A 26,309-nucleotide genomic window follows, 5' to 3' on the forward strand; every position below is an offset into this window, starting at 1 on the left:
CTCCTAGACAGTCCAGCTCCTTCAGCTTGGCCTGGAGCAATCCTGAGGAAATCAGGATAATTTAAGCCCATGAGAAAATGCCTGATTCAAAATCAAGCTGAATTGGGGGAGTGGGTCACTCCTGTACTGTCCTATTTTTTTAAAAATCACAACAGGAAATACTACGGTTTATTGGGCACTGCCCATGAGCCAGGCGCTATGAAACACTCTGCCGGCATTGTTTAATTTCATCCTCACCACAACCCTGTGAGGTCAGTGTTATTATCCCCATGACACAGATGAGGAAACTGAGATTTTGAGCCGTGATTCATTTGCTTGAAGTCACATGGCTTTTAAGTACTAAGTCCGGAATTTGAACCCAGGTGGGCTGAATCCAAGGCTGAGTTTCCAAAGTTGTGAAGTAGGTACAGTTTGTAGTTGTGTCTCCTTCAGTTGCCCCATGGCCCCGTGTTCCTTTCAAACCCCGCTGCCAGGATAGGGTCTGAAACTCCTGCCGACAGAAGGGGCTTCTGTGTTCTCCCTCCCTGGTGGACCTGCATTTCACTTGGGATAAAGCTTCTAGCAGAGGCATGAAACTGAAATGGTGCAATTCCAGGCAGCAGCCCTGGTCGGGGATGAGCCGCAGGCCGCACCCCTCCCTGGAATCTTGCCATCAGGCTGCTTCTGGACTTAGCAGAAGAGCAGGTTGTCCTGGTTCAGCCCGGTCTGCTATGAGGTGTCCTTTTTCAGGCTCCTTTTCTCACCTTTGGGGAACCACAGAGGAGGCAGAGGCCTCACTCTGCTGAACTAGATTATGAAAGTGGCCAGGAATGAAGAGAGGTAGGCTCACGGAGAACTCTGCGTCCAGCGTGTTAGGATCCTGGGCCCTGGATCTCCGGGAGGTCCCCCACATTAGCTCCTGCACTCTGACTGCCCGTCCTGCCCTGCAGAACTTGGCGGGTACATGCTCATTGGCACTCGCTCGTTTGTATATGATGCACTTCTGTAACTTCTCTGGCTGGAGCCCTTCTCATGCCTTTTTCTCCAAAGGGAGCTCAGCCATGGCAGGGGTCCGGCACCCTCCTTCTGCTGGTTCCTCGAGGGCATTCACCGGGGGCCGGGCTGCAGAGTGCGCAGTGCCGCTGGGTGCGGGAGTGACGGCCAAGGATGCGAGGTGAGGATGGGGACAGGAAGAAGCCCCAGGCCCACTCTGTTCCCGCTCAGGTCTCCCACTGTACCGTCAGGGCCAGGCCTCTGAACAGAGAGTCCAGCTCCACGGGCGACTCCAGGTCTGGGGCCCGAGGGCCTGGGCTCTGGGCCTCAGTCTCGGTTGTTGGACCCTCATCACTGGGACACACGAGGGACTCCAGCAAGCCCCAGGGACTCGGACCCTTGTCTGTGGGGGAACATGGGCGGGAAGGAGTCTGCAAAGGGAGGGACACGGGGTGACCCTCGATCTGGACAGAGGAGAGGAGGGGCAGCTGGCCCTTTACGTAGCTTCGTGTCCTTGGCTCTCCTCTGCGTACGACGTCAGAGTCAGGTTCTCTGTCCGTGTGAACCCCCAGATGCTGGTGGAAGGATTTTACTTCTTGGGGGTCCTCCATAGCCAAGGAGGTCACCTGCTGCAGAGAAAGGCCACCCGGGCTGCAGCTTCCAGCTGGTGCCTCTTTCTGGAGCTGACCTTTAGTTCCGAGGTGTTTGGGACCAGAGAGGGTCATAGGTGGGGAGTCTCTGCCAGAGCCTTCCCCGCATATCCCGTAGGAAGGAGGCCAGCTGTCCGGAGTGGCCTGAGGGGTGTAGGAAGGAGGCTGGGCCTCCGAGATGGCCTGGGGAGTGTAGGAGGGGGGTTTCGTTTGGGGGGTTACCTGAGGTGCATAGGACAGGGGCCCGCCCTCAGGGGCAGCCTGGGGGGCATAGGGCAGTGGGGGGAGTGTCTGGAGAGGTGGCCCGCCAGAGGGCCGGAGGATGGAGAGGTCCGGCTGCCCAAGGTAGGCGACCTCAGACAGGCCGTGTCGCGGTGGGGCTCCTGGAGGCTCGATGGGCCCGGAGACCTTGACTTGGGAATACTGGACAGGCTGCGCCAGGCCGCTCGGGCCACTGAGGTCAAAGATGGGGCTTAAGATGTGCTCCTGGATGAACTGCAGAGGCTGGAAGGTCAGTACGTGCTGGACATCCTGTGCGGGGAGAACAGTGTGCCCGTTAGGGTGTGTTCAAGCTCCCCGAGGGTGCCGTGCGTGCCGCGGTCCTCCGCAGGGCTGGGGGTGGAGGGGAAGGGGTAGACCACCTGGGGGCTTTTCCACGATGTGTGAGCCCTGTATCCCTTCCCGGGGATTCCTCTGAGTGCTGGAGCCTCTGTGAAGGGACAGGGCTCCCGGCCTGTTAGCTGAGGGCCGCTTCCAGAGTCTGGTTGTCTAGGGAGAGCGGGTAGGCTGTGGCTTCTCTAGGAGGCGGGCACTCTGGAAGCAGCTGGCTCGGGTTTGGGGTGCCCTTGGGGAATGCTCTCCAGGTGCTGGCTCAACTGCTCCTGAGCTCTGGGTCCCTAAGGGCCTCACGTGGGGAGAAAGGTAGGGAAGAATGGGGGACAGGGGCGGCCCGGAGAGTTTTACAGGAAATGGCTCATCTGGTCTTTGACTTGGAGGGGCGGATGGGCGTGAGCCGTCTCTGCGAGCCCCAGACTGTGCAGGCTCTGCAGCGGGCATGGCTGCTTTAACGAAGGTGCAGCTCTGGTGGCCAGACTTGGGCTGCCGATGTGACGTGTATGGTTTGCAGGGGTTTAGTTTAAAAAAATTAGTTGCCAAGATTTGAACCATGGGAGATTTCACATTACAATCTGGAATTCTGACTTCGCTGGAGAAAATGTGAAGATGTGGCAACAGTGGGCCTGCGATCCCAGGTGGCAGTACCTGGGCTGCCGGTTCAGACAGGGTGTGCGCCCCCTTGAAGCCACGTGGGTTTCCTATTCCACGCCTTGTCTTCCTTCTCCCTAGCTCTCTTCCGCACACCGGGGGAGTTGCCAGCCACATCTTTAGGTTGGAGGGAGAAATGAGGGAGAGCCGGGGTCCCGGGGCCCGTGCCCTCCCCTCGGCCTCTCCATCCTCCCCGGGGCCCCTGCTCACCAGGGAGTTGGGAGGCGGAGGCGGCTTGGTGATGTATCTGTAGCTCAGGTAGCAGAGCACTGCGACCAGGAAGCCCATGGAGAACAGGAAGGCGCCGGAAAAGGAGTAGGTCCACGTCTGATCTAGGTGAGTAAGAGGTCAGAACGGGAAGGGTGAGGCTGCCATTGTGGGTACTGCCAACATGGGCCTTTTCCTCCCCTGCCTCTCGGGCCAGGCTTGGGAAGGCCTCTCCTACCCCCAGTACTTACAGGGCCCGGGGCGAGGGCACAAATGGAGGGCCACACACCATACGTCTAAATATTCGGAATTTCATCATGTTTTTACATTGTTAAATAAAATACGTTCTGTGCTCCCACCTTGACAGATATACTTTTCATAACAACCCAGAAGGCTTGACTTTTGATTCTTGGACGCCTCGGGGTGCTGTGCGGAAAGGTGGAGGTGCAGGGGGAAGCTCCCGCAGGCCCAGCCTGGCTCCCGCCCACACCGCCAGGGGCCTCACGCCCAAGGATATGGGCTCATGGCCAAGCTCATCCACGCCGCCTACAAATACCCACCCGCTGGCCACCCTTTGGGCCGAGGGCCTAAAGATCAACAGAGTGTCTGCCCTCTGGAAAAAAGACCCAAGGAGGAGATCTGCCGAGACTGGACACAGGATCTGGCCATCTGTATAGGGAATTTCGGAGCTCACAGGTTCCATGGGGATATGGCCATGTGGACCTAAGGACTCTTCATCTTGCAGGGAGGGCCATGGCCAGAGCGGGGCTGGAGCGGGGCCCTCTAAAGTGCGGGGCTCATAAAAGGGTCCCTCTTGCCTGGGTCTAAGGACAGTTCTGCCTTCCTGGTGGGGGCAGGGGAAAGAGGCAAAGGGAGGGGAGATGTGACAATGGGAGGGGTCTGTCCTCCCCACCTGTCTACCAAGATCTGAGCTGGGAAGACCTCACTCAAGAGGGAGCCTGGGGAGGCACCACCTTTTTGAAAACGGAAGGAGAGGATGGCTAAGGGCTCTATGCTGAGCCTCTTCCCTATGGCCCTGCATCTTTGGGATGGGTGTGTGCAGCCAGGTCTTGGCATGACACACTTCCTGTCACCAATTCAAGTGGAACTGGTGAGTGGCTTGGTAAGGAAGAGGTAGCTGGAGTTTTTGTTAAAACTGGAGATTTGTATTACCTGGGGGTCTTGACTCTCCAAGTCACCCTCCTTCTGTTCCTGGCCCCTGTGTGGCTTCAGCTTGGGGAGTTGATCATCAGTTGCCAGTGACCTTGACAATGACTGTGAACCCTGGGAATTGCTGGAGCCTTTACTTCTAGCCCACTCCTCGCTCCTCCCCCAGCCCCTGTGGCTTGGGCCTCTCTCTTCAGCTTCCCACTTCAGCTTCCCACTTCCCCTGTCACATGTACTTCCACCAGGGAGAAGACAGGACCCAAATGTCTCTACATGACATGCCTAATGTAACTGGAAAACTGTTGTTCCCTGTACCAGGACAGGACAGGGACTTGGAACATTTCTGCCATTTCACTCACAGGGAAGTAGGAAGAAATAATGGAAGCAACACTGGAATGTGGGGTGTTAGAGGTCTGGCTCAGCCACTGATGAGACCCTCATCTTCTGCACGACCCTCTCTGGCCTCCATTGATTAATAACAGTACCCAGCGATGATTGAACTCTTACTACATGCCACGCACTGTGTGGGGTGCTCTACCAATGTTATCCCACCAAACAGATGGCCATGGGTGCTCACTCCTTACAGATAATGAAGCTGAGTCTCAGAGAGGTTAAATGACTTGAACAAGGTCACACAGCTACTCAGTGGAGAAGCCAGGATTGACATGTATAATTCCAAAGCTCATTCTCACAGCCACTACACAATGATGACTCCGTTTCCTCATCTGTAAAATTAAGATATGGGGTGAACCAACACACAGAGCCCTTTCCAGCATCAAGATGCTGGGATGGGGCTTCCCTGGTGGCGCAGTGGTTGGGAGTCCGCCTGCCTATGCAGGGGACATGGGTTCGTGCCCCGGTCCGGGAGGATCCCACATGCGGCGGAGCGGCTGGGTCCGTGAGCCATGGCCGCTGAGCCTGCGCGTCCGGAGCCTGTGCTCCACGACGGGAGAGGCCGCAGCAGTGAGAGGCCCGCGTACCGCAAAAAAAAAAAAAGATGCTGGGATGATGGTCCAACACATTCTGAGAGGTAGATAAAGGAGGGATTCTGGGCTCCAGGGATAAGACAGACCCCTGGATACACGGTCAAGGGCAGGACGTTTCATTATGATACGGAAGTAAGAGGAATAAATGTGCAGTAGAGGGGATAGGCTGTAAACAAAATTGCAAAGTGGTGATTACAGCCAAGGCTTCAGGATCAGATGAACTTAACTAGGTTCACTGACCAGCTGTGTGGTCACCGGCAAGTTGCTTAACCTGTCTGAGCCAGAGCTCCTCCTCTGTAAAAGGGGGATAATGCTATACAACTTGCAGGATTGTTATAAGGGTTCAATTGGGATAATATATGGAAAGAATTTAACACAGCGTTTGGCAATAGAGTAGGTACTTAATAAATGGTAGGAATTGTTATTAATATACTTGATTATAAAGGATAAGGTGCTTTCTATATGTCACCAAGAAATAGCCACCATGAAGTATGATTCATTTAAAAGCAGCTACAGTCTTAGAAAAAAATGATATATCATGACCTAGATCACATAAGGACAAACCAACAGAAGGATATGGGTGGAGTGGCCCACATGTTGTCAATAAGCAGGAGGGCAGGGGCGGGTCAGGAATGAATGACAGTTATCTAGAAGGTCCAGGGGAGAGTCACAAATCATATACACACTCCCAACTCAGTGCCTGTGAAGTTGGTTTCCTTTTTCTAGTTCTCTTATTGCCAAGTTCTATTCTGGTCTTCATGTGGCCCTTTCCCCGGGAAGGGCATGCCCCGTGCATAGAGGTCAGTGCTGGCTGTTCTTCCGCCAGGCATATCTTCCCATGAAAACAAATGCACTGGAACTCGGGTGGAGAACTCAGCCTCTTGTGGGCTTTTGGGGAAACCGATGAGCTGAGTTTCTGAACAAAGCTGAGAACCAGAACCTACCCTATGATGTTTCTACCAAGCTGCAGTTATACCCTCGGGCCCAGCCTCTAGCAGCTGCCTCGCTTCTATTCATCAGAACAGAAATCACCTACTGACATCATTAATCTAAACAAGATGACTAAGGTGGAGACTGTTTTCCAAATCCATCCAGTCCAATGCGATCGCTTTTTCCCTCCTCTAAACTTGGAGCATTACATTTCTATCTCTATGAAGATAAGCAGTAATAAAAACATCATGACACTTACGATGAGAGTTGAGTGGGATGGGACACCATCCCGCTGAGCCAATGACTCAAAACTCTTTCTATGGCAGTGCAGTGGTGAGAACGTGTTTTCTGGAATTAGGCCTAGTTCCATTCCTCACCACCTGTGCAATCTTGGGCAAGTTACTCAACCACTCTGAACCTCAGTTTCCTCAGTGGAACAAAGATGCTTCACAGAAGTATGAGAACTGTGCTTCGTAGTGTCTGGTCCCTGGTTGGCACTGCAGAAATGCTATTATGATCACTGTTATTTTTATTTGACTTTAGAAGGTACTGAGGGATCTTTGTTGTCTTCTCTGCTCTCCCGTCTGCAGATTATTTCCTGGGATCTCTCACTTGAGTTAACATCAAGGTGAATTTGCTTTGCCAGGATACACACGCAGCTTACCAGAGAGAGGAAATTCAGACATAGGCTGTAGGGTGGAGATTAAACATTTGCTACGATAACCCAACAGCTAACTCATTTATGAATAAACAAATGTTGATTTTAATAATACACTAGTGATCCTTCTGTGGTTTTCTAGAGCACTGCCAAGCCTCACTTTGGTTACAGGGGGGGAAGCACAGAGTCAAGGTTTGAATTCAGGAGTCCCAGTTCCCTCTGGCTTCAGCTGGACTTACCTGGCAGCGTCTTCGCTCGGTACATGTAGGGGATGCTCTTCTTGGACCAGGTTGGAACTAAACTCACGATGGTCCCAAGGAACTCCGTGTCAGGGGTCAGGCCAAAGAACTCGAATTCTCTCTGCTTGCCTCCAAGGTGCTGAATTTGACAGAGAACACAGAACAACATCTCTTACACACCAGCCTCTATGTGGAGGCCGCTTACACCTCTGCCTGGGTTACTGCACGTAGTAAAATGGTACCACCAGCCGCCCAAACCATAAACTGGTAGGTCAGTCTGCAGTGCTCCATTTCCATTCCCCCACCTTCTGCTTTCTCCCTAAATCCAATCAGATGCAAGCTTCACGCACTTTCACTTGGAACAGTGTCTGGCACATAGCATGCACTCTCTAAATACTAGCTGCTGTTATTATCACCACCACCATCATCAACACCCCACCATTCTTCCTTCTTCCAGTTCTCCTCTTCCCCCCCTTTTGAAAAATAAAATATCAAAAACTCTTTGAATATCCATCCCTCTCTTGTCTCCTCATTGCTTCTGCCTTAACTGGGCCTCAATATCTTTGGCCTGGACTCTTGCAGTGGCCTCCTTACTGGTCACCAGTCTCTGGTTTTGTCCCTGTCTACTTCCAAATTTATCCTGGCGCCACAGTGATCTTTCTAAACGATTAACATAATTACAAAGCTCCTCTGTTGAAAATCCTTTGATGGCCCGGGTCATATAACAGGTCCTTGCTCCCTTTGTACACTCTTCCCTCCCTAGAGCCCGCTTGGTCCTTTAGGCTCTGGTGATGTTGAATGCCCGTCGCTCCTGCAGACACTCTGCTTCTGAAGTAAGCCCTTGCTCCTTTGCATCTGCCCATCCTTCCGCTAGAGCTTCTTCTCAGTTCTTGCCCTCTTGTATGTCTCGAACCTCTCTGACCTTGAACTCTTCCCTCGGCTGCCTCATTCCATCATTCTGGTTCTCCTCCTACCTCTCCGATTGTTCTTTTACTGGTTTCAGCCCCTCGGTGTTGTTCTGCAAGTTTCACTCTTCACCCGTTCTTTCTTCTCTTTCCACATATTTTCTCACTTAGTGATCTTTTCTGGACCCGTGGCTCTGGTGATCACCAATGTGCGGATAACCCCCAAACTGACCTCAGTAAGAGCTATGGAGTTCCTGGCACACACCGCCAGCGTCCTGCTGGACAGCAGTCTGTGGGCATCTCTAACTTGACACGTCCAAACATCCTGATCTCCTCTCTCTGGGTCCTGCCCCATCTCCAACCCCAAACCCCCACCTGTGTTTGATTCCCTAATTCTGTTCATAATGTCTCTCTTGTTCTAATGTCCAAGGCTCAAACCTTAAAACCATTCTTGACAAATCCCTCTCAAATCCTTTGTATCTGATTACCCTGAAATAATCCATAAACTTTTCTTTAAAGGGCCCGGAGCTATGTTCTTGGGAGCTTAAAAGCTAAGAATTTTCTTTTTGGTCCTTTGCGTTTCAGCTATGCCTTCTCTTTTCCAGGCACATGGCAGCCAAGGTTTAGGGTTATTTGTTGTTTTTTCTTTTGAAGGGGGTGAAAGTGGGTGAAGAAGTGTATGAATGGATTTAACAGCTTATTGTTTTGTGGAACTTATATGGTTGAAATTAACCCCAGTAGAGTTGTCAAGGCCCCAAGAGTCCTCCTTCCCCGGGTGTTCACTGCCGCCCCCCTGGTTCAGGCCCTTCTCGTTTCCAGCCTAGTACCATTGCAATAGCCCCCCTGACTTCCCACCCTGATCACTCTTTCATTTTTACATTTGATCTCTCCTCTTCCTGCTCCCAGTAATTTATAGCTTCTATTGGACCAACCTTCCATAAAATAACAGCTATAAACTCTGGCCAAAATAAAAACTACCTATAGGCATTGGAAAGTAAGTAAAAGCAGGCAGATACCAGAGAAAGGAGGAAGGGAATGGCACTGCATGAGTTTCTCTCTCTTTTTTAATGTCCTGTAGCCTGGAGGCAGGCCCCCATTGACACCATGTGGAGTGGGTGAAACCTAGATTAAAAACCCTGTAATCTTACTGGTCTGAGTAACCAGAAGACAGAGTTCAGGGCAATCACAAAAGCTGGAAAGTGAGGGAGAAATCACAGATAGGAGAGGTTCATAGAGAGAGAGCCTGAATTCTGTGTATAAACTTTGCCCAAATCCCTGGCTGGTGCCTAAAGTATGCATGAGCAGGGTAGACTCCAAGCAGCACAGCTAAAGTTTCAACTGAACTTTACTGAACTGAGATTTTGGAGTTTGAAGTTCAGCCAAATTCACTGCCTACTAAGACAAAGAAACAAACAAAAATCGATACTCTTTGGAGAATATGACAGAATCCAGACATATCATTCACAATGTCCAGGATGCGTTCCAAAATTTTTAGACATGTAGAGAAAGAGAAAATGTAATCCATATTCAGGAGAAAAGACAGTTAATGGTGACCTATCCAAGATGACCAAAATGTTTGAATTATCAGACCGTGTTAAAGTGGCTAGTATAACTATGTTCAGGAGGTGAAGGAAAATGTGCTCATGACAGAATGACTAGGAATTTTCAGTAGCATAAACTATAAATACTAGAGACTATAAAAACTAGAAACTCTAAAAATTAGAGAATTTAGAACTGAAAAATACAATATCTGAAGTAAAAATTCCCACTGAATGGTTTTAACAACAGATTGGAGATGACAGAAGAGTCAGAGAACTTGAAAATAGAATCCAGAGAATTAAATAGTGGTGACGGTTGGACAACTTCTTGAATATACTAAAAACCACTGAATCCTACACTTTAAAGGGGTGAAGTTCGTGGTATGTGAATTATAGCTCAAATTTTAAAAAGGGAAAGACTGTCAGAATGCTGTCTATAAGAGATACACTTTAAATATAAAGGCACAGGTAGGTTGAAAATAGATGGATGTAAAAAGATATACAATGAAAATTATAAATATAAGAAGGCTAGAGTAACTATATTAACAGCAGATAAGGTAGAGTTCAGTAAAAAAAAGTATTAGTAGTGACAAAAAGGGACATTTCATAATGATAAAAGGGTCAATTCACCAGGAGGCGATAACAATCATAAATGTGTATGTGTCTGATAATAAAGCTTCAGATATGCACAGAATTAAAAGGGAAAACAGACAAATCCACAGTCAAAGCTGGAGATTGTAATAGTCTCAGCAGTTAAGAGAATAATAGACCTCCCCCAAATCAGGAAAGACAGAGAAGATATGAATAATACTATTAGCCACCTTTATCTCATTGATATTATAGAGCACTCCACCAAACACCCGCAAAATACATACTCTTTTCAAGTGCACGTGGAACGTTCACCAAGATAGCCCATATGCTGGGCCATAAAACAAGTCTCCGTAAAGGACTGAAATCATACAGACTATGTTCTCTGATCACAAACTGAATTAAGTTATAAATCAATAACAATAAAATATTCAAACGCCAAATATTTGCCAAAAATTAGTTGTGATAAAGACTCTCCCTGCTCTGTAATCTCTAATCGCTCCCCGACTACTGAAATAAATAAAGATTCCCCCATCCGCCCTCCTGACCTCTACGGCGTGGTCCCAGCCTGTCTTCTCAGGGTTAGCATTGCTCCTCTCCACCAGTGTTTCTCAAACTTCAGAGTGAGTAAGAAGCACTGGGCTGCTCACTAAAATTCAGATCCCAGGGGTGCAACGCTAAGGGGGCCCAAGAACCTGCATTTTATGTTTTTTTTGTTTGTTTGTTTTTTGGCCGTGAGGCATGTGGGATCTTAGCTCCCCAGCCAGGAATCGAACTCGCACTCCCTGCGTTGGAAGGCGAAGTCTTAACCACTGGACCGCCAGGGAAGTCCCCAAGAACCCGCATTTTAAACAAAGGCTGCAGGAGATTCTGATGCCATTGGTTTGGGACCATGTTTTGAGAAACTATTCTACATGTCCCTACGCTTCAGCCCAAATGGGCAGTTTTGTGTTTTCCAACAATATCCTAAGCGTTCCTGCTTCTCTCTCTGATCACTGTGGGACAGTGTAGGCCAGTGGAGCAGGCAGGGGAGGAATGTGGGCTTGGAACAAAGCTGGATTTGAATCTTGACTATGCTATTATTTGCTGAACAATCTTGAGGAAGTGACTTAACCTCTCTGAACCTCTGTTTTCTCATTCAGAAAATGGAGATAAGAGCAACTACCTCATAGGTTTTGTGGCGAAGATTAAATGACACAATAAGCATATATCACCTGGTACACCTCAGAAATTGATATCAGCACCAGAAAGTTTTCTGTTCTAGAGGTCTTTCCAGATCTCTCTGAGCTGACATCTCCTCTCTCCCCTCCCAGCCTCCATTCTGTCCCACACAACACTCTTATTTCCCTCTACCTATAGCTGTATGAATTTGAATTCTTGTTTTAACTCTCTCCCCACCCATTAGATTATAAGCTCCTTGAGTGCAGGAATAGTCATTCAATGTAATTATGAATTAGTGGCACACACGGCCGGGGGAAACACTACATATTTTATTTTTTGAATACAAAAACAAATGTATAACATTTGACAATTTATGCCTTTGCCTTCCACCTTTCAGTATTACTGATCTTAAGACACTGTCTGTATCCAGTTCCCACGGAAAGTGGAGAACCAGCAGAAAGAACTGCAGCAGTAGAAATGGATTCCAGCATTTTCCAAAGTGGACACCTGAGGATGTTAATAGAAGCTGTTCCCCTGGATGTTAGAAGGCATTAGGCAAGAAAAAAATACATGTAATGCAAAATAAAAGGAGTTTCTCTGATCAAATACATGCGAGAGAAGTTGTATTAAGCAAATTGAAACTGGAGTCTTGACTTTGCAGTACTTGTCAGAGGCTCTAGCATGCTATCGTGTGTGTGAATCTACAAGAGGTAGGCTGTAGACATGTTTTGGGAAATGCTGATTTATAGAACACATCTCCTTTCTACTTGAAGCAATGCAGAGAGGGAAATGGGTTTCTGAGACAGGGAAGGACCAAGGTGGCACATATATTTACCCTTCACTTACCATTTGGTAGGTGTGGTTGATGTGTAGATCTAAGTGATAGAACAGGTCCTGGAAGATGTCCTCCAGGGTTAGCCGGTGGCCATTCCCTGTGTGGATGGGCGTGTAGGTGGGATGGACAATCAACTGGATGGATCTCACCTTGGGGATACAAGTCACATCAGGTGGTTTGATGATAGCTGGAAAAAGGGAGAGAAAAAAAAGAAATGAAAAGTTAGAATCAGCCAGGAGTGTCTGAGAGGCTGCCTTGGACCTTGAGAAATGACTGCTTTCCACCCCCTCCCACCCCAACCCCAGCCATGCTTCTGAAAGCATCAACTAAATGAACAGGTGAGAAAAGAAGCAACTGGTGTTTGGGTGTAAACAAACACCAGTGACCAAGGGTGAGTGGGAAGAGCCCAGGGAGAGGGGCCCTGGACCCGTAGGCTGATCATACCCTTGTCCCAGCCTCCACACATCCCTACCTGAGTCTTCCGGGAGCACCTGCCCCCTAGTCTACTGGCAATGACAGCTTTGGGGACTGATGGTTCAACTACATATCCAAACAATGTTTGCAGTGCCCAATATTACTGTTTTAGCTTCAAAGGCCAGGCCTAAACTTCAACCTCTCTCAAGATGGAATTTCCAAATAACCAAACGACCTTGACTGGTTTATAGACCCCTTTGGGAATTTGAATGCTATGGTTTGAATGCTATGGCTCTTTTCTCCCCCAAAGTGTACATATACAAAAATCTTGCACTCAGTTTCAGGGTTTCATGAACCTCACTCCCCCGAAACTAATTTATAGAAAGTCCCCAAGACTCCACTGACCTCCAGGATTAAAAAGATCTGAGCTAGAAGAATGTTCGTTTCAGTGTTGTTTATAAAACTGAGTTAAGGGTCCTCCAAAAAGGAATTAGGGAAGTCAATTAGAGTACCTCCATAGAATGGATCATGTTTGCAGCCGTGAAATATTGTGTTGTGGAGAAATATTTAATGACATGGGCAAATGTTCACGATACCATCATATAAAAAACAACTAACCAACCAACCAGGTCACAAAAGAGTAGATACAGTTGCTAGTAGCTGTGGTTATGTTTAAGTGTTCAGATGAGTTGGGCCTACTTTTATTTTTCTTTGTGTGTTTCTATATTTTCCAAATTATCTACAATAAGTATGCATTAACTGAACAAGCCAAGAAACAATATAAAATAACTTGTTTAACTTTATTTTTTATTTTCTTAAGAAACCCTGTGGCTTTTAAATCAGTTAGTGAGCATCACCTACTTAACACGTGTGAGGAGTTGGGCAACTCATCCATCCAGCCATTCATCCATCCACTCAATCCTTCAGCAACTACGTATTGAGCATCTCCTACGTGCCAGGTGCTATGCTAAGGGCTGGGAACACAGGGGGTTCCGCTGCCACACACGCCCTCATGGAGCTCACTTTCAGGAAGGCAGGCAGATGATGTAGGTGCCAGCAAACCCAGTAACTGCAGATCGTGATCTGAGCTCTGAAGCCAGCGAACAGTCCATGGTGACGGAGAATAGCAGACGATGACCTAGTGAAACGGGGCTGTTGAGGCTGGCGGTGGGGATGCTCACGTAGGAGGTAAAGAAGCCGAGACCAAGACCAAGGATCGGAAAAGAGTCAAGGCAGGAGTAGGAGGACCGAGTTAGGGGGGCCTTGGTTGCACTCAAGTGGCAAGATTAAGGTGGTCTGAACTAGGGAGGTGGGGATGGAGATGGAGAAAGGTGAAAGACCACACTGGGGATGCTATCCAGTTGAGGGCGCCTTCCCTAAAAAGCCACATCCCTAACTGGCCCTGGGAGGCAGAGCCCTTCTGGGCCCTTAAGAGGCCATCCTTTTCCCGTCCCACACCCGTTGCAATGAGGGGCTGGCACTCACTGTGCTGCAGTGAGCTGAACCGGTCGGTCATCTTAGTAGCGGACTGGCCTCCCGCGTCGATGGCGGTGACCCGGGCGTAGTAGAAATCCGTAAGATTGCCTGTCTCCACGGTAAGGTTGCAGGATTTCCGGGTGATCCGCTGGCAGCCCTCCTTTGCCTGCCACTCTGTCTCTCCATAACTGTGGGCAAGGGAAGGGCCAGAGCACACCTTTCATGAACAGGCTTGGAACCAAGCCTGTCGTTTATTAATAATGGTAACGATATTGAATATTTACTTAGCACGTGTACCCAGGCCCTTCATGCGGGTGATCCTCACTACGGAGCTGTGAGGTTCATGCATTATTCTCCCTCCTTTTCAAGTAGGGGAGCTGGGGGTTAAGGAAGTAAAACTTGCCCAGGTGTTTGAGGTATGCATGCAGGGAACCAGGATGTGAACCCAGCCAGCCTGAGGTCACCTTCTGTGCACTGTTAGCCCCATTGACAGATGGGGGACCTGGGCCTCAGAGAGGGCAAGTGCCTTGCCACAGGATGAGGTGGCAGGACCAGGAATGGAACCCAGGTTTGCAGACTCCTGAGCCCATGTACCCTCCTCTCCTGCCTGGGAGAGGAGATGAGCGGGAACGGGGCGGGGTGGGGGCCCGGGAGGGGGTGGGAACGACTTTTCGTTGACCCAGTCTAACCCAGTATAAAGCAGTGATTGGGAGCTTGTTGTTTGCCAGGCACACGTGCTGATGAATGTCTCATGGGACCCACCTAACAACCCTATAGAGGAAGGTACTATTGCTGACTTCACTTCATGGATGAGGAAATGGAGGCTCGGTGAGGTTACCCAACCGCCCGGAGTTATAGGGAGAGAGCTGGTGTCCGCCCTCAGAGCCCGTACTTGTAACCATTATCCTAACCTCCCCCTGCAGAAGAAACATAAAGGAGCAGAGCTATGTCTGGGGGAGGGTCGCTGTGTGACCCCAGTCCGGGCGGGGGGCGTGGGGACATAGGAAGAAGGAAGGGTTTTCTTGGAGGGGTTGGTTCCAGAGCAGAATCAAAAGGGCTTGTGTTGGAGGGACGCCTACGTCTTGTACTGCACACTGTAGACGGTGTCTGGGGCACTCTCCGGCCTGCTGTCCCACGTCAGGATGTTTTCGAAGTTGCTGGACTGGAATTTCACGTGCTGAAGAAGATCTGAGGTGTCCTCAGCGAAGTGAGCTGCAGGAAGTGAGAGAAGGGTGAGCGGAAGGGCACAAAGACTCTGCCCCGGCCCTGTAGCAAGCTACCCCTCCCCCCCCCCCCCCCCCCCCCCCCCCCCGCCAGGGGCGAGCCAGCGCTCACTCAGCGGAGAATGTGCTAACTGACCAGCCCCGCTCCCCTTCACTTCTTTTTTCCTTGGTACTGAGCTATGATTCTCATTCCATGAAATGCGCCACTTTAGGGCATACAATTCTGTGGTTTCCTAACATATTCACAAAATTGTGCAACAGTTACAGCTAACCTAATCCCAGGATGTGCTCATCGCCCACAAAGAAACCTTGTATTCATGAGCAGTACCCCCATCCCTCCCCTCCTCCCAGCCTCAGCAGCCAATAACCTGCTTCCTCCATGGATTTGCCTGTTTGGACATTTCCTGTAAATAGAGGCATCCAGCATGTGGCCTTTTGTGTCTGGCTTCTTTCACTGAACACCATGTTTTCAAGGCTCATCCATATTACAGCATGAATTGGTACTTATTTCCTTCTATGGCTGAATCATATTCCACTGCGTGGATAGACCACATTCTGTTTATCTTCTCATCAGTTGATGGACATTTGGGTTGTTTCCACTTTTGGGCTATTTTGAATAATGCTGCTGTGAACATTTGTGCACAAGTTTTTAAGTGGACACATGTTTTCAGTTCTCTTGGGTGTACAGCTAGGAGTGGGATTTCCGGGTCGTACGGTGATCCTATGCTGAACTTTTTGAAGACCTGCCAAACTGTTTTCCAAAGTGGCGGCTGCACCATCTCCTATTCCCACGAGCAAAGTTTAAGTGGTGCAATGATTCCATATCCTTGCCAACACGTGCTGTTGTGTTCATTCATTTCTCAACACCGTCTGAAGTTAGCGTCCTCACCAATGGAATATTTTTTTTTTTTTTTTGCGGTCCGTGGGCCTCTCACTGTTGTGGCCTCTCCCGTTGCGGAGCACAGGCTCCGGACCCACAGGCTCAGTGGCCGTGGCTCACGGGCCCAGCCGCTCCGCGGCATGTGGGATCTTCCCGGACTGGGGCACGAACCCGTGTCCCCTGCATCAGCAGGCGGACTCTCAACCACTGCGCCACCAGGGAAGCCCATCCAATGGAATATTTTAGAGGTATTCAACTAAATGTTGACTGTCGAAGAAGTAACTTGCCCAGAGTCAGTAATTTCAGACAACGGTGGAGAAGATGTCTGTGAATTCCTGCCTCTCTGCTGCTTGAACCAATCCCTGCCCACCCTCCACATTCCTTCTGAGGAGGGCAAAGGCACCTTCCCCAGCCACACGGATTTCGTAGGAGGTGGATTCTGACTGAGGCTACATATGGGCAGCATGACCTTGGGGAAGCTGTTTAAGCAGCTAGAACTTCAATTTCTTCAGCTTTAAAATGGGAATAATTGGACTTACCTAAAGATAAACAATAATGACCACAGCAGCAGCTGACATGTCTGAAATGCACGTAAAGTGCCGGGCACTGGGCTAAGTCTCCTTATCAAATCCTCCTGACAACCTGATGAGGCAGGTACTATCATTATGCCCATTTAATGGATGAGAAAAACTGAGGCTCAGAGAGGCGGCCTGCAATGCCCATCACAGTGTTAGGCTGCTTGTGGGGTGGATACAATGGGGCAAGGAAGGGGCAGCAAAGGCCAGAGCCCCAAGAAGAGGAGCCGGAGGGGGCACTGCCCCCGAAGCAATCTTCATTGTAAATGAGAGCCCTTGATTTACAAATCTCTTCTCTCAGCCCTCCTAGCTCGGTCTCTGGAAAGGAAGAGAGCGCACGAAAATGGCAGCCGGAGTCGGCAGCTGGCTCTGCGTGTGCTCAGAGGTTGACTGGGGTGGGAAATAAACAGGTGCAGATCCGGTTCAGTCAAGGCCTTGAGGTCTGAGGGTACACGTGTCTTTGGTATGATGTGTGTACCTCCCTTCCCCCACTCCCCCGTGATCGTGTGCACCAGCAGGTCCAGAGTGTGAGGGAGTGGAGGGTTATTCACCCCTCCACCCCAAGTCTACATACGGTATTTCTGTAAGGGAGGCATTTGTGGGGAAGGGGAAGTATATTAGGACAGTCCAACCCTGCTGTGCATCCACATGTTAAACCTAAGGCCACATTCCTCTTTCAATCTGGGTTGACCAGGCCCAGCAGCTGCAGAACTCTTTGTGTTCCAGGCTTCCTGGAGCCCCCAGAATAGGGCCTAGGGCACCAGGGGGCTCCTTCTGCCTCTAGCCAATGTGATGGATGTGCTGCCGAGACTCAAGTTGTGGTATCTTGGTATCTTGTTTGGACCCGAGTCCGGGCAGAATTGGGGTCTGTTCTGGAGGGAGGGGCATGGGTTCAGGGCTGGGTCTTAAGTTGAGGGAGGGAGTGCACTTGAAGTCCGAGCTCAATGGTGGCTTTGGGCGAGGTGGTGAGGTCAAGGGCAGGCAAGAGAGAGGGTGGGATTTGAGAGAAGGCCAGGGTGTGTCTGGGGGTGGGCTTGGCTAGGGTCTGCTGTGGGAGGGTTGCTGGTTAGGGTCAGTATCCTGGGGGGGCATGTGGGTTTGGAGGAGGTAAGTGGCTGAGGTTGGGACATGCTCGGGTGGTGAAGGGCCCAGGTTGGGTGGAGGTTGGCACCACTTTTCAGGAGGGAACTCAAGTTGGCTTCCTGAAGTCGTGTGGGTGGACCTTGGCTGGCCCCTCTCTTTGAGGCTAACAAGATCTTCTGTCTCCTCTCGCCCACTCATTCCTTTTCCTCCTCAAATCCATCACCGGTTCCTCAGCCCACGTCGGTTCTGCACTTCCTGGGTGAAAGTCTACATTGTGAAATCGTGGGGAGATATGTATTGTCTAGAAACTGACAGCCTGGGAGATGTGATCAAAGGAAGTTTTCTCATTCGCTTGAAAAAAACAAGTCTATGTCAACTAGTTGGGAAGCTAAGGACAAACAAACAAAATCAGTTCAAACATGTTCTGGAATCAGCCTAAGAATGCCGGGGGTGAAGGCACCTGGGGCTCTAGAGTGACCTTACTGACTCCTAACAACCTCCTAAGGGCTGCTTCCCCTGTGTCCCCCATCGTAAAGGGCCAAGAGCCTCTAAGTCTTCCAACCAGAATGGGTGAGTGTCTGGAAGGACATGTCTTAGGTCTCTTGGGAGATGCATCAAGTCTCCCTAGATCGCAATGAGTCCAGTGTGCTGTGAATGTTCCGTTTGATGCCAGGGGGAGGACGGACTGGAGAGCCTGGCTGGCAGCTGGAAGCCCTGTGGACCTGGTCAGCACCTGCAGGGCACAGCTGTGGCCCTTTATGGCCTCCATCCTGCCCTTAAGGTAGAAGGGGTCTTGCAGAGGCCAGCCCTCTCCGTTCTTCAGTCAGGACTATGCGTTCACTTCCTCAGAGATTTCCCTGAATTTTTTAAACATCTCAGGGAGCAGAGAGACAATCTAGGATCTCATGCATTGGTCTGGAAGTTCTCCATAATGATACATCAAAACAATCCACTTTATTGGATTTGAAAACTGTGCCCTTCCGTCCTGTTTTCTCATAAGAGCTCTGGTCTTTTAAGACCTATTAATGCAGCAGACCTGGGCCCTCTGGGAGAAAATGCTCTTTCAGGTCTGGCACGAGGGGCTGGAAGAGGCCCCCTCAGGGGCGTGGAAGGAGGCAATGGCTGGACTCAAGCTCTGTCCTTCCTGACGCCCCCTCACCTCCCCATGTGAGGCCAGTGCCAGCCAGAAGCAGAGGAACAGAGGTACAGTTTCTACCAGAAAGCTTTGAGGGATCCAGGGATGTCTAACTCCCTTAAGCTAATTCTCCAACCACTGGAGGGGGGGGGATCCACACCCTCAGTTCAGACACGTGGCTGTATCCCCGGAGTCTTGAGGGTCAGTTGAGTCTCTGAAGAGCCCAGGGTCTGAGGGACCCTCTCGCCCTTCCCAGTAACCCGAGCTGGCATCTACTTCTCCAGGGAAACTCGACACCCAGGTCAGCCCAGCAGAGAAGAAATTGAAACTGGTCGTGCTGGGGCTGGATGCAGTCCTGGGGGAGGCGATTCTGATCATTGGCTCCTGGATGGGGGTCAGGTCTGACCACAGGGTGACCGGCACTCACCGACTAGGGATCCCGCCGCCAGGATGACCAGCAGCATCCTCATTGGGACCCGGCACACAGCCCTCTTTTGGTCTCCACTCTGGACTGAGCACAGAGGGAGGGCTGGGAAGCTTTGGCGCCTTGGCAGCTGGCTCCACCCAGGCATGAGGGCGGGGAAAGGAGGGGAAGGTGGGACCTGAGCCATGGGGAGCTGGGTACAAAGGTACCTGGCCCATTGCTTCGGAATTCCAGGTTCTGGGCGGGATCCAAGGGAGTTCCCTTCTTAGCTGCAGAAAACAGCAACAGTGACAGACTGGCTTGTTTATCTGGTCTGGTGGCTGATTCATCCCAAGATTCTTCAGTCCTTATTAAGGAACTGAGAGGCAGAAAACGTAAAAATAATCCAGGACATACAGCCTTATCAGAGAGCAGCTTGGCACTGGGTATCAGAAGCCTGCAACTTACAAATACCTTTTGCCTCACTGATTCCATCCTCAGGAATTCACCCTGAGGAAAACAACTGGAGCAGATGAAGGAGCAGAAAATATGTTGCGGAATGTTCCTGGTGGCAGAGGAAAAGCTAGACTCCTCGGCCTCGTTCTGGCAGGAGGAGATATAGGGTGTCTGCTGCCCCTGCTTATGCCGCGTATTAAAGCAGGTCCGCCATGCTGGATGCTTGAGGGTCAAGGGGGATGGGACTCCTCCTAGAGAGGCTGCTGGGGGTGAGAAGTCCAGGCACTCCTACACTGAACCTTTGGGGTCTGGGAACTGCAAAACGTTAGGAAAAAATGGAACAGAGATTTCAGTGACTCTTACTACTGTGCTAGAGATGGGGGCAAAATTCAGGAATGGGCCTTCGGTTTGTGACAATGAAGGCTCAAACTGCTCACCCAAGCTGTTCCACCATGTGGAGGTGTATCTACAGGGATAACATGAAATCCACTGGGATGGGTGTTTAGGAAATGATTTTCCTCTTCTTGCTGGGCCTCAAGAGAAGATTGAAGGGGCCTGGACTCTGCTTAGGGTAGACATGATCAGAGATCTCTGCCTCTGGGGAGAGTCTGGCCGGCCCCAGCCACACAACAGCAGGCTGAGTCCTATAGCAGGACAGCCAGACCCTAAGGGAGGCTCTAGAGGGCTTGGCTTTAGGATGTAGGAGGCCGTGATATCCAGGGATCTGTATTTAAGTTTTTCTTTTCTGTGTCGTAATTGTTTTCTGTCATCTCTGAGTCTTTGGCAAAGTTAGGCAGCATGGCCACATTTGAGCTGTGCTTTGGGGGAATTAAGGTACGATATTGTGCCAGTCCTTTCCTATTAATTGCAGGAAACTACATTTCCCAGGCTCCTCTGTCAATGGTTTCCTGTTAGGTCCAGCCAATGGGAGGCACTGGAGGATGGCCAGGGAGCTGGAGGAGAGAAGTCAGGGTATTTCTCCCCTTCTTCCTCAGCTCCGAGTGGCATCCCCTACAATGGCTGTGTCTCCTCTGGAGCTGCAGCTGCCTCCAGCCAGGCAGCTGCCACCATTTCTCCGTCAGGTGGCCTGGGCTCTGATAACAACATCTCCTCCTATTTTCCCCTTTAGCTCAAAGGACAGAGCAGCTTCCAGCTGTGGTGACTTTCTGGGCTGCTTCCCATCCAGGATTGGATTCTCAGCTCTTCCATCACCTGGGTAACAAGTTCCCCTTTGTGGAAGTCTTTTGGTTTGAAAGACTCAATGGGTTTCTGTGTTCCTGAATGGACTATGATGGATGGGGGGCCTTTGATGACTTTTGGGACAAAGGGGTGTGGGGAGATCATGGCCAGAGAAAGAGGTTACAAAATGCCAAGAAGGGCCCGTCGGGAGAGGTGCAGTCGCTGGAGCAAGCTGGGCTGGCTGGCCGAGAGGACAAGCTGCAAGCCAGCTTGTCTGGGTCTGTGGAACATGAGGTCTTCCTTGGGGACTCTCAGAAGCACCTGGAGGAAGGAACCTATGAAAGAACTAGGCCCCCCATAGTCATGAGGAACTATGATTGTGGGACTATTAATGACAAGGAAGACACCTGGATTTTTAAATTTTATTTATTTATTTAGGCTGCATTGGGTCTTCGTTGCTGCGCACGGGGTTTCTCTAGTTGTGGCGAGTGGGGGCTACTCTTTGTTGCAGTGAGCGGGCTTCTCATTGCGGTGGCTTCTCTTGTTTTGGAGCACGGGCTCTAGGTGCGCGGGCTTCAGTAGTTGTGGCACGCAGGCTCGGTAGTTGTGGCACACGGGCTTAGTTGCTCCGCAGCATGTGGGATCTTCCTGGACCAGGGCTTGAACCTGTGTCCCCTGCATTGGCAGACGGATTCTTAACCACTGCGCCACCAGGGAAGCCCCTGACACCTGGATTATTAAAGAACTTGGGGACATCCAGACATCATTTCTAATAGTGAAATGAATAAAAGTAAAAGAGAACAGCATCCATGTCTGACAGTAGGGGTTTGGCTAAATGCATAATGGTAAGTCCATCCAATGCAAGGCGAATGCAGCCTTCAAAATAACCCTGGAGAAAACTGTTTTGTGGCCCGGTAAAGAGTCACCATAGTTTGTTAAATGAAAAGAAGCATGGGGAATTCCCTGGCAGTCCAGCAGTGGTTAGGACCCTGCGCTTTCACTGCTAAGGGAACTGCTCGGGGAACTAAGAAGCATGGCACAAACTATGTACAGTACAGGCTCGTTAAAACACATACACACGTAGAGAAAAAAGTCTGAAGGATATATGTGAAAATATTCATGGAAGTATCTCTGAGTGGTAGTAGAATTAAAGGTATTTTTATTTTCCTTCCTTTGCTCATCTGCATTTTCTAAAGTTCTTACAGGAAATGTATTATTTTATACAAAGGAATAGTAAGGTGACTACACAAGACAAGTAGACTGAAGAAGTGCCTTTATATGGGCTGGACTCGTCTCTGGGGATGCCATTTCTTCTCCCTCAGCCAGAGTCCCTCTTCTTCAAAGCCAGCTGGGATGATTTCTCCTCTTGCAAGATGCTCGTGACAACTCCAGCCCACCACAGATTCACTCAAAAAAATCCTTCTAGAAGATGTGGTATATATATACAATGGAATATTACTCAGCTATAAAAATGAATGAACTAATGCCATTTGCAGCAACATGGATGGATCTAGAGATTATCATACTAAGTGAAGTAAGTCAGACAGACAAAGACAAATATGTGATGTCACTTATACATGGAATCTAAAAAAATAATGTTATTTACAAAACAGACTCACAGACTTAGAAAACAAACTTATGGTTACAAAAGGGGAAAGGTTGGGGTAGGGATAAATTAGGAGGTTGGGACTGGCATATACACCCTACTATATATAAAATAGATGATCAACAGGGACCTACTGTATAGCACAGGGAATGCTATTCAATACGCCGTAGTGACCTGTATGGGAGGGGAATCTGAAAAAGAATCGATATATGTATGTGTATAGCTAAATCACTTTGCTGTACACCTGAAAATAACACAGCATTGTAAATTAACTATATCCCAATATAAAAGAAATATTAAAAAAATCCTTCTAGAGCTCTGGTCTGTTGTGCACTTGGCATTGTCCAATATTTTTCTTCAGTTATGCTCACATTTATGACTGGAAAGAAGAGACTTGGGCGGGGGCGATGTGAGGCGCCAGCACCGTCTGCAAGTATCGGAGGGGCTGCTGCATGGAGAAGGGTCGAGCCCATTTTTGTGTAGCTACCCCTGAACAGGAAAACCAGGGTGGGTAGTAAGAGGACATATTAAGGAGGCAAATTTCTTTTCTTTTCTTTTTTTCAAAGATTTTTTGATGTGGACCATTTTTAAAGTCTTTATTGAATTTGTTACAATACTGGTTCTGTTTTATGATTTGGTTTTTTGGCTGCGAGGCATGTGGGAACCTAACTCCCCGACCAAGGATCAAACCTGCACCCCCTGCATTGGAAGGTGAAGTCTTAACCACTTGACCGCCAGGGAAGTCCCGCAAATTTCTTTTGATTTAAGGAAATAGCTCTCCCTACGAAGGTGTGGCTGCCTTTAGGATGGGCTGCTCTTGGTTGCGGGGGGTATTCAGTGAGAAACTGTGACCAGTGGTAGATGTTCCCTAGATAACCTCATAACCTCATTTATGGTCATAAATGTCTCCTTAGAAGTTTGAGTTGGTGGTAGTTTCTGAGGCCAAATTCCAAGGATGGGGGAAGTAAGGGCATTGCATCCTGCAGTTTAGGCTTTGAGGCTGGATTAGAGCTATTTAGAGGAGGCATATCCCATGAAAGGGCCTGGAACTCAAAGATGGGATCTGGAGTGGGGGATTCTGAGCCCCTGTTGGAATCTGGCTTCCACGACATCCATTTAGTGTCCAGAGAAGCCAAGGCTTGGAGTGGGGTGGGATGTGTCTGGCAACACCCAAGAATGGATGGGACTCACCCTGGAGGGATCAGCTCCTTGAGAGGGGCCTCCCACCCCTTGCTGATGGTTTTTCCCACCAGGAGAGTGTACTCTGAGGCGTTCTTGCCTTGGGATCCCCACCTTCCTCTCCTAACCCACTTCAAGAGGCAGTAAGGGGGAAAACAGACTGTTGATAATTTATAAATTGCAGTCGCATACCTGCATCCTATATCATCATAAACCAAGGGGTGGGGTACCCTGGGCTGGGATAGGTCCTGGCGCCAACCAGTATCTCTTGAGTAATTGATTCATGGAACTGACTCACTCATTTAGATAAAGTATAACCTCTAGTGTTTTTTTAACCCCCTCAAACTCCCATCGCTTTAGCCTAATTTTGTGCACACAGGAATGAGTCTCCCACTTCTGCCCCCTCCCTCACCATTTCACTCACTGAACAGCACTGATACCCCCTTGGAGCAGACGCTGGGTTGAGGGAGGACAGTCATCCACATGTGACAGGATCTGGGATCTGGGATAGAATCTAATGCAAGATCTCTGGCTGCTTTCTATGTAAGTCAGCCACAGCCAGCCCCTTACTGACTCCAATTCATATACCAGTTCACTCATTCATTCCTTCGTTCACTTATTTAATATCAAGTTTCCACCCTGTGCCAGATGCTGGTACCGGGAAGAAAACAGTCCCTTCCCTAAAGGAGTTCTCAGGATGTAGCATCCATTACCCCAACGCTGCCCATTCTCAGCGGCCCTGAGCACCGTGCTTGTAAGAACCTGTGCAATTGGCAGCCCTGCCATCCCACCACTGTCCAGAAGGTGGCAGCAACTGGCAAAGAGGAGCTCTAAAGGTGAGGCGGGCAGGACGAAGGCCCTTGGGGATCACCTGGAGAGGAAGTTCTGCCCTGGTTTCTGGAAAGGACCTACTGCACACCCATTCAAGGGGGCAGATGCCCCAACCTGACTACAAGCTGCAATATGAATTGGCAAGGATATTTGGTTATGAGTAATAGAAGGCTCTGAAAGTTGGCTTAAAACTAGGATGCAGGGGGCTTCCCTGGTGGCGCAGTGGTTGAGAGTCCGCCTGCCGATGCAGGGGACACGAGTACGTGCCCCGGTCTGGGAAGATCCCACATGCCGCGGAGCGGCTGGGCCCGTGAGCCATGGCCACTGAGCCTGCGCGTCCAGAGCCTGTGCTCTGCAACGGGAGAGGCCACAACAGTGAGAGGCCCAAGTACCGCCAAAAAAAAAAAAAACCCAAAAAACAAACAAAAACAAAAAACTAGGATGCAGGGAAGCCGAGAACAGGGCTGCAGCTGGGCCTCAGGAATGGACTGGATCCAGTCCATTTCTCATCCTGGAGGCTCATGTGGAGGTCCCATTCTCGTCTTTGTACCCTGAGCTTTCCTGTTCTTTGGAGTGGGAAATAGTGTCAGAGCCGGTTGGAACTTACTTGTTCCAGACCAAGCCAGCCAAGAAGACATCTGAATGCCAGGGAAAGGGACTTGTTGGATTAGCTCATCTTGGGTCTAGAGCCTGCCCTGGCATTAGTAAATGATGACAATCTGCAAGCACAGTTCTGGGCAGTGTGAAAATGAACAGAAACCTCATTTAAGATGGAGTTGGGAGGACTGAAGGGAGAACTCTCAAGCTCTCGCTGTCAATTGCAGACTCAACAGAAAGAGACATACCTTTGCATCTCCAACAGGAGGAGGGTTACTATTTTACCACCCAGCAGGAGGAGGAATTTCTCTTTGCCTGGCAACAGCCTAGCCAATAAGAGACTGTAGTAACTCAGCCAATGAAAAGCAGTACACTTCAAACTCCCAGTTTCCTCCAATAGACTCTGTGTTTATAATGGCCCCTCCCAACTAACCTCTTTTCCCCTATAAAGGAACATTTCTCTCCTTGTTCTCTGGACTTGCCTGTGGTTCACCATAGATTGCGTGTCCCAGATTGCAATTCTTTGCTGTTCCTGAATAAACCCGTTTTGCTGGTAAAATAACAGGCTGTTTTATTTTTTTTAGGTCTTCAGCTGTTACCTTGTGGGAGAATTGGTGGGACCTGGGAGACCCTCCCCAGTAGAGATCAACTGGAATGAGTTTGGGTTGCAAGGCTGCCACATAGGATTTTCTGTATCCTTCCATGGACCATTGTTGCAATAGGGTGAGCTGCCAGGTAGTAGGTACACCTCTGGCTTCGTTGTAGCACCCTTCTCATGTACTCAGCTTGATGGATTCCAACTGCAAGTACCTGCAGCTCCCTGGGAGGGAGTGGCTCTCTACACAGGACTGATGGGAGTTGGTGGATAAGCCTCTCAGCTCCTGTCCCTGGCAGGGGAACAAATCTGGAGGGTCCAACACTGAACTCCCAAAGCTCCCTAGGAGGACTGAACCCTAGTTGCCCAGAGCCATGACCTGTTTGATTATGCATCTGGACTGGCTTCCTCCCCTCCCTCTCTTCCCACTCCCCTATTGATGCTTTCTGGAATCACTGCACTGCTTTATACCCCACAATCCTCGCCTCTGGGTCTGCTGCTGGGCACCCAACCCAAGACCCTGTAGTCTTAACGGCGAGAAGAGTGGTGAGGAAACTTTGAGAAATGAGAGCACACGC

The 26,309-nt window shown here is 49.7% G+C and overlaps 1 protein-coding gene across 1 annotated transcript; it reads right to left on the minus strand.

Moving 5' to 3' along the window:
* Positions 1-163: 163 nt before the first annotated feature.
* IL22RA1 (interleukin 22 receptor subunit alpha 1) lies at positions 164-19,392 on the minus strand. The gene is made up of 7 exons (XM_032624289.1): positions 19,313-19,392; positions 15,069-15,201; positions 13,999-14,177; positions 12,111-12,286; positions 7,073-7,211; positions 3,096-3,217; positions 164-2,153 (listed from the first exon to the last, which is right to left on the minus strand). The coding sequence occupies exons 1-7, from the start codon at positions 19,353-19,355 to the stop codon at positions 1,200-1,202; spliced, it is 1,746 nt and encodes a 581-aa protein (XP_032480180.1). The 5' UTR covers positions 19,356-19,392; the 3' UTR covers positions 164-1,199.
* Positions 19,393-26,309: the final 6,917 nt, after the last annotated feature.

The sequence above is a fragment of the Phocoena sinus genome, chromosome 1 (genome assembly GCF_008692025.1).
Source record: "Phocoena sinus isolate mPhoSin1 chromosome 1, mPhoSin1.pri, whole genome shotgun sequence".
Taxonomy (NCBI): domain Eukaryota; kingdom Metazoa; phylum Chordata; class Mammalia; order Artiodactyla; family Phocoenidae; genus Phocoena; species Phocoena sinus.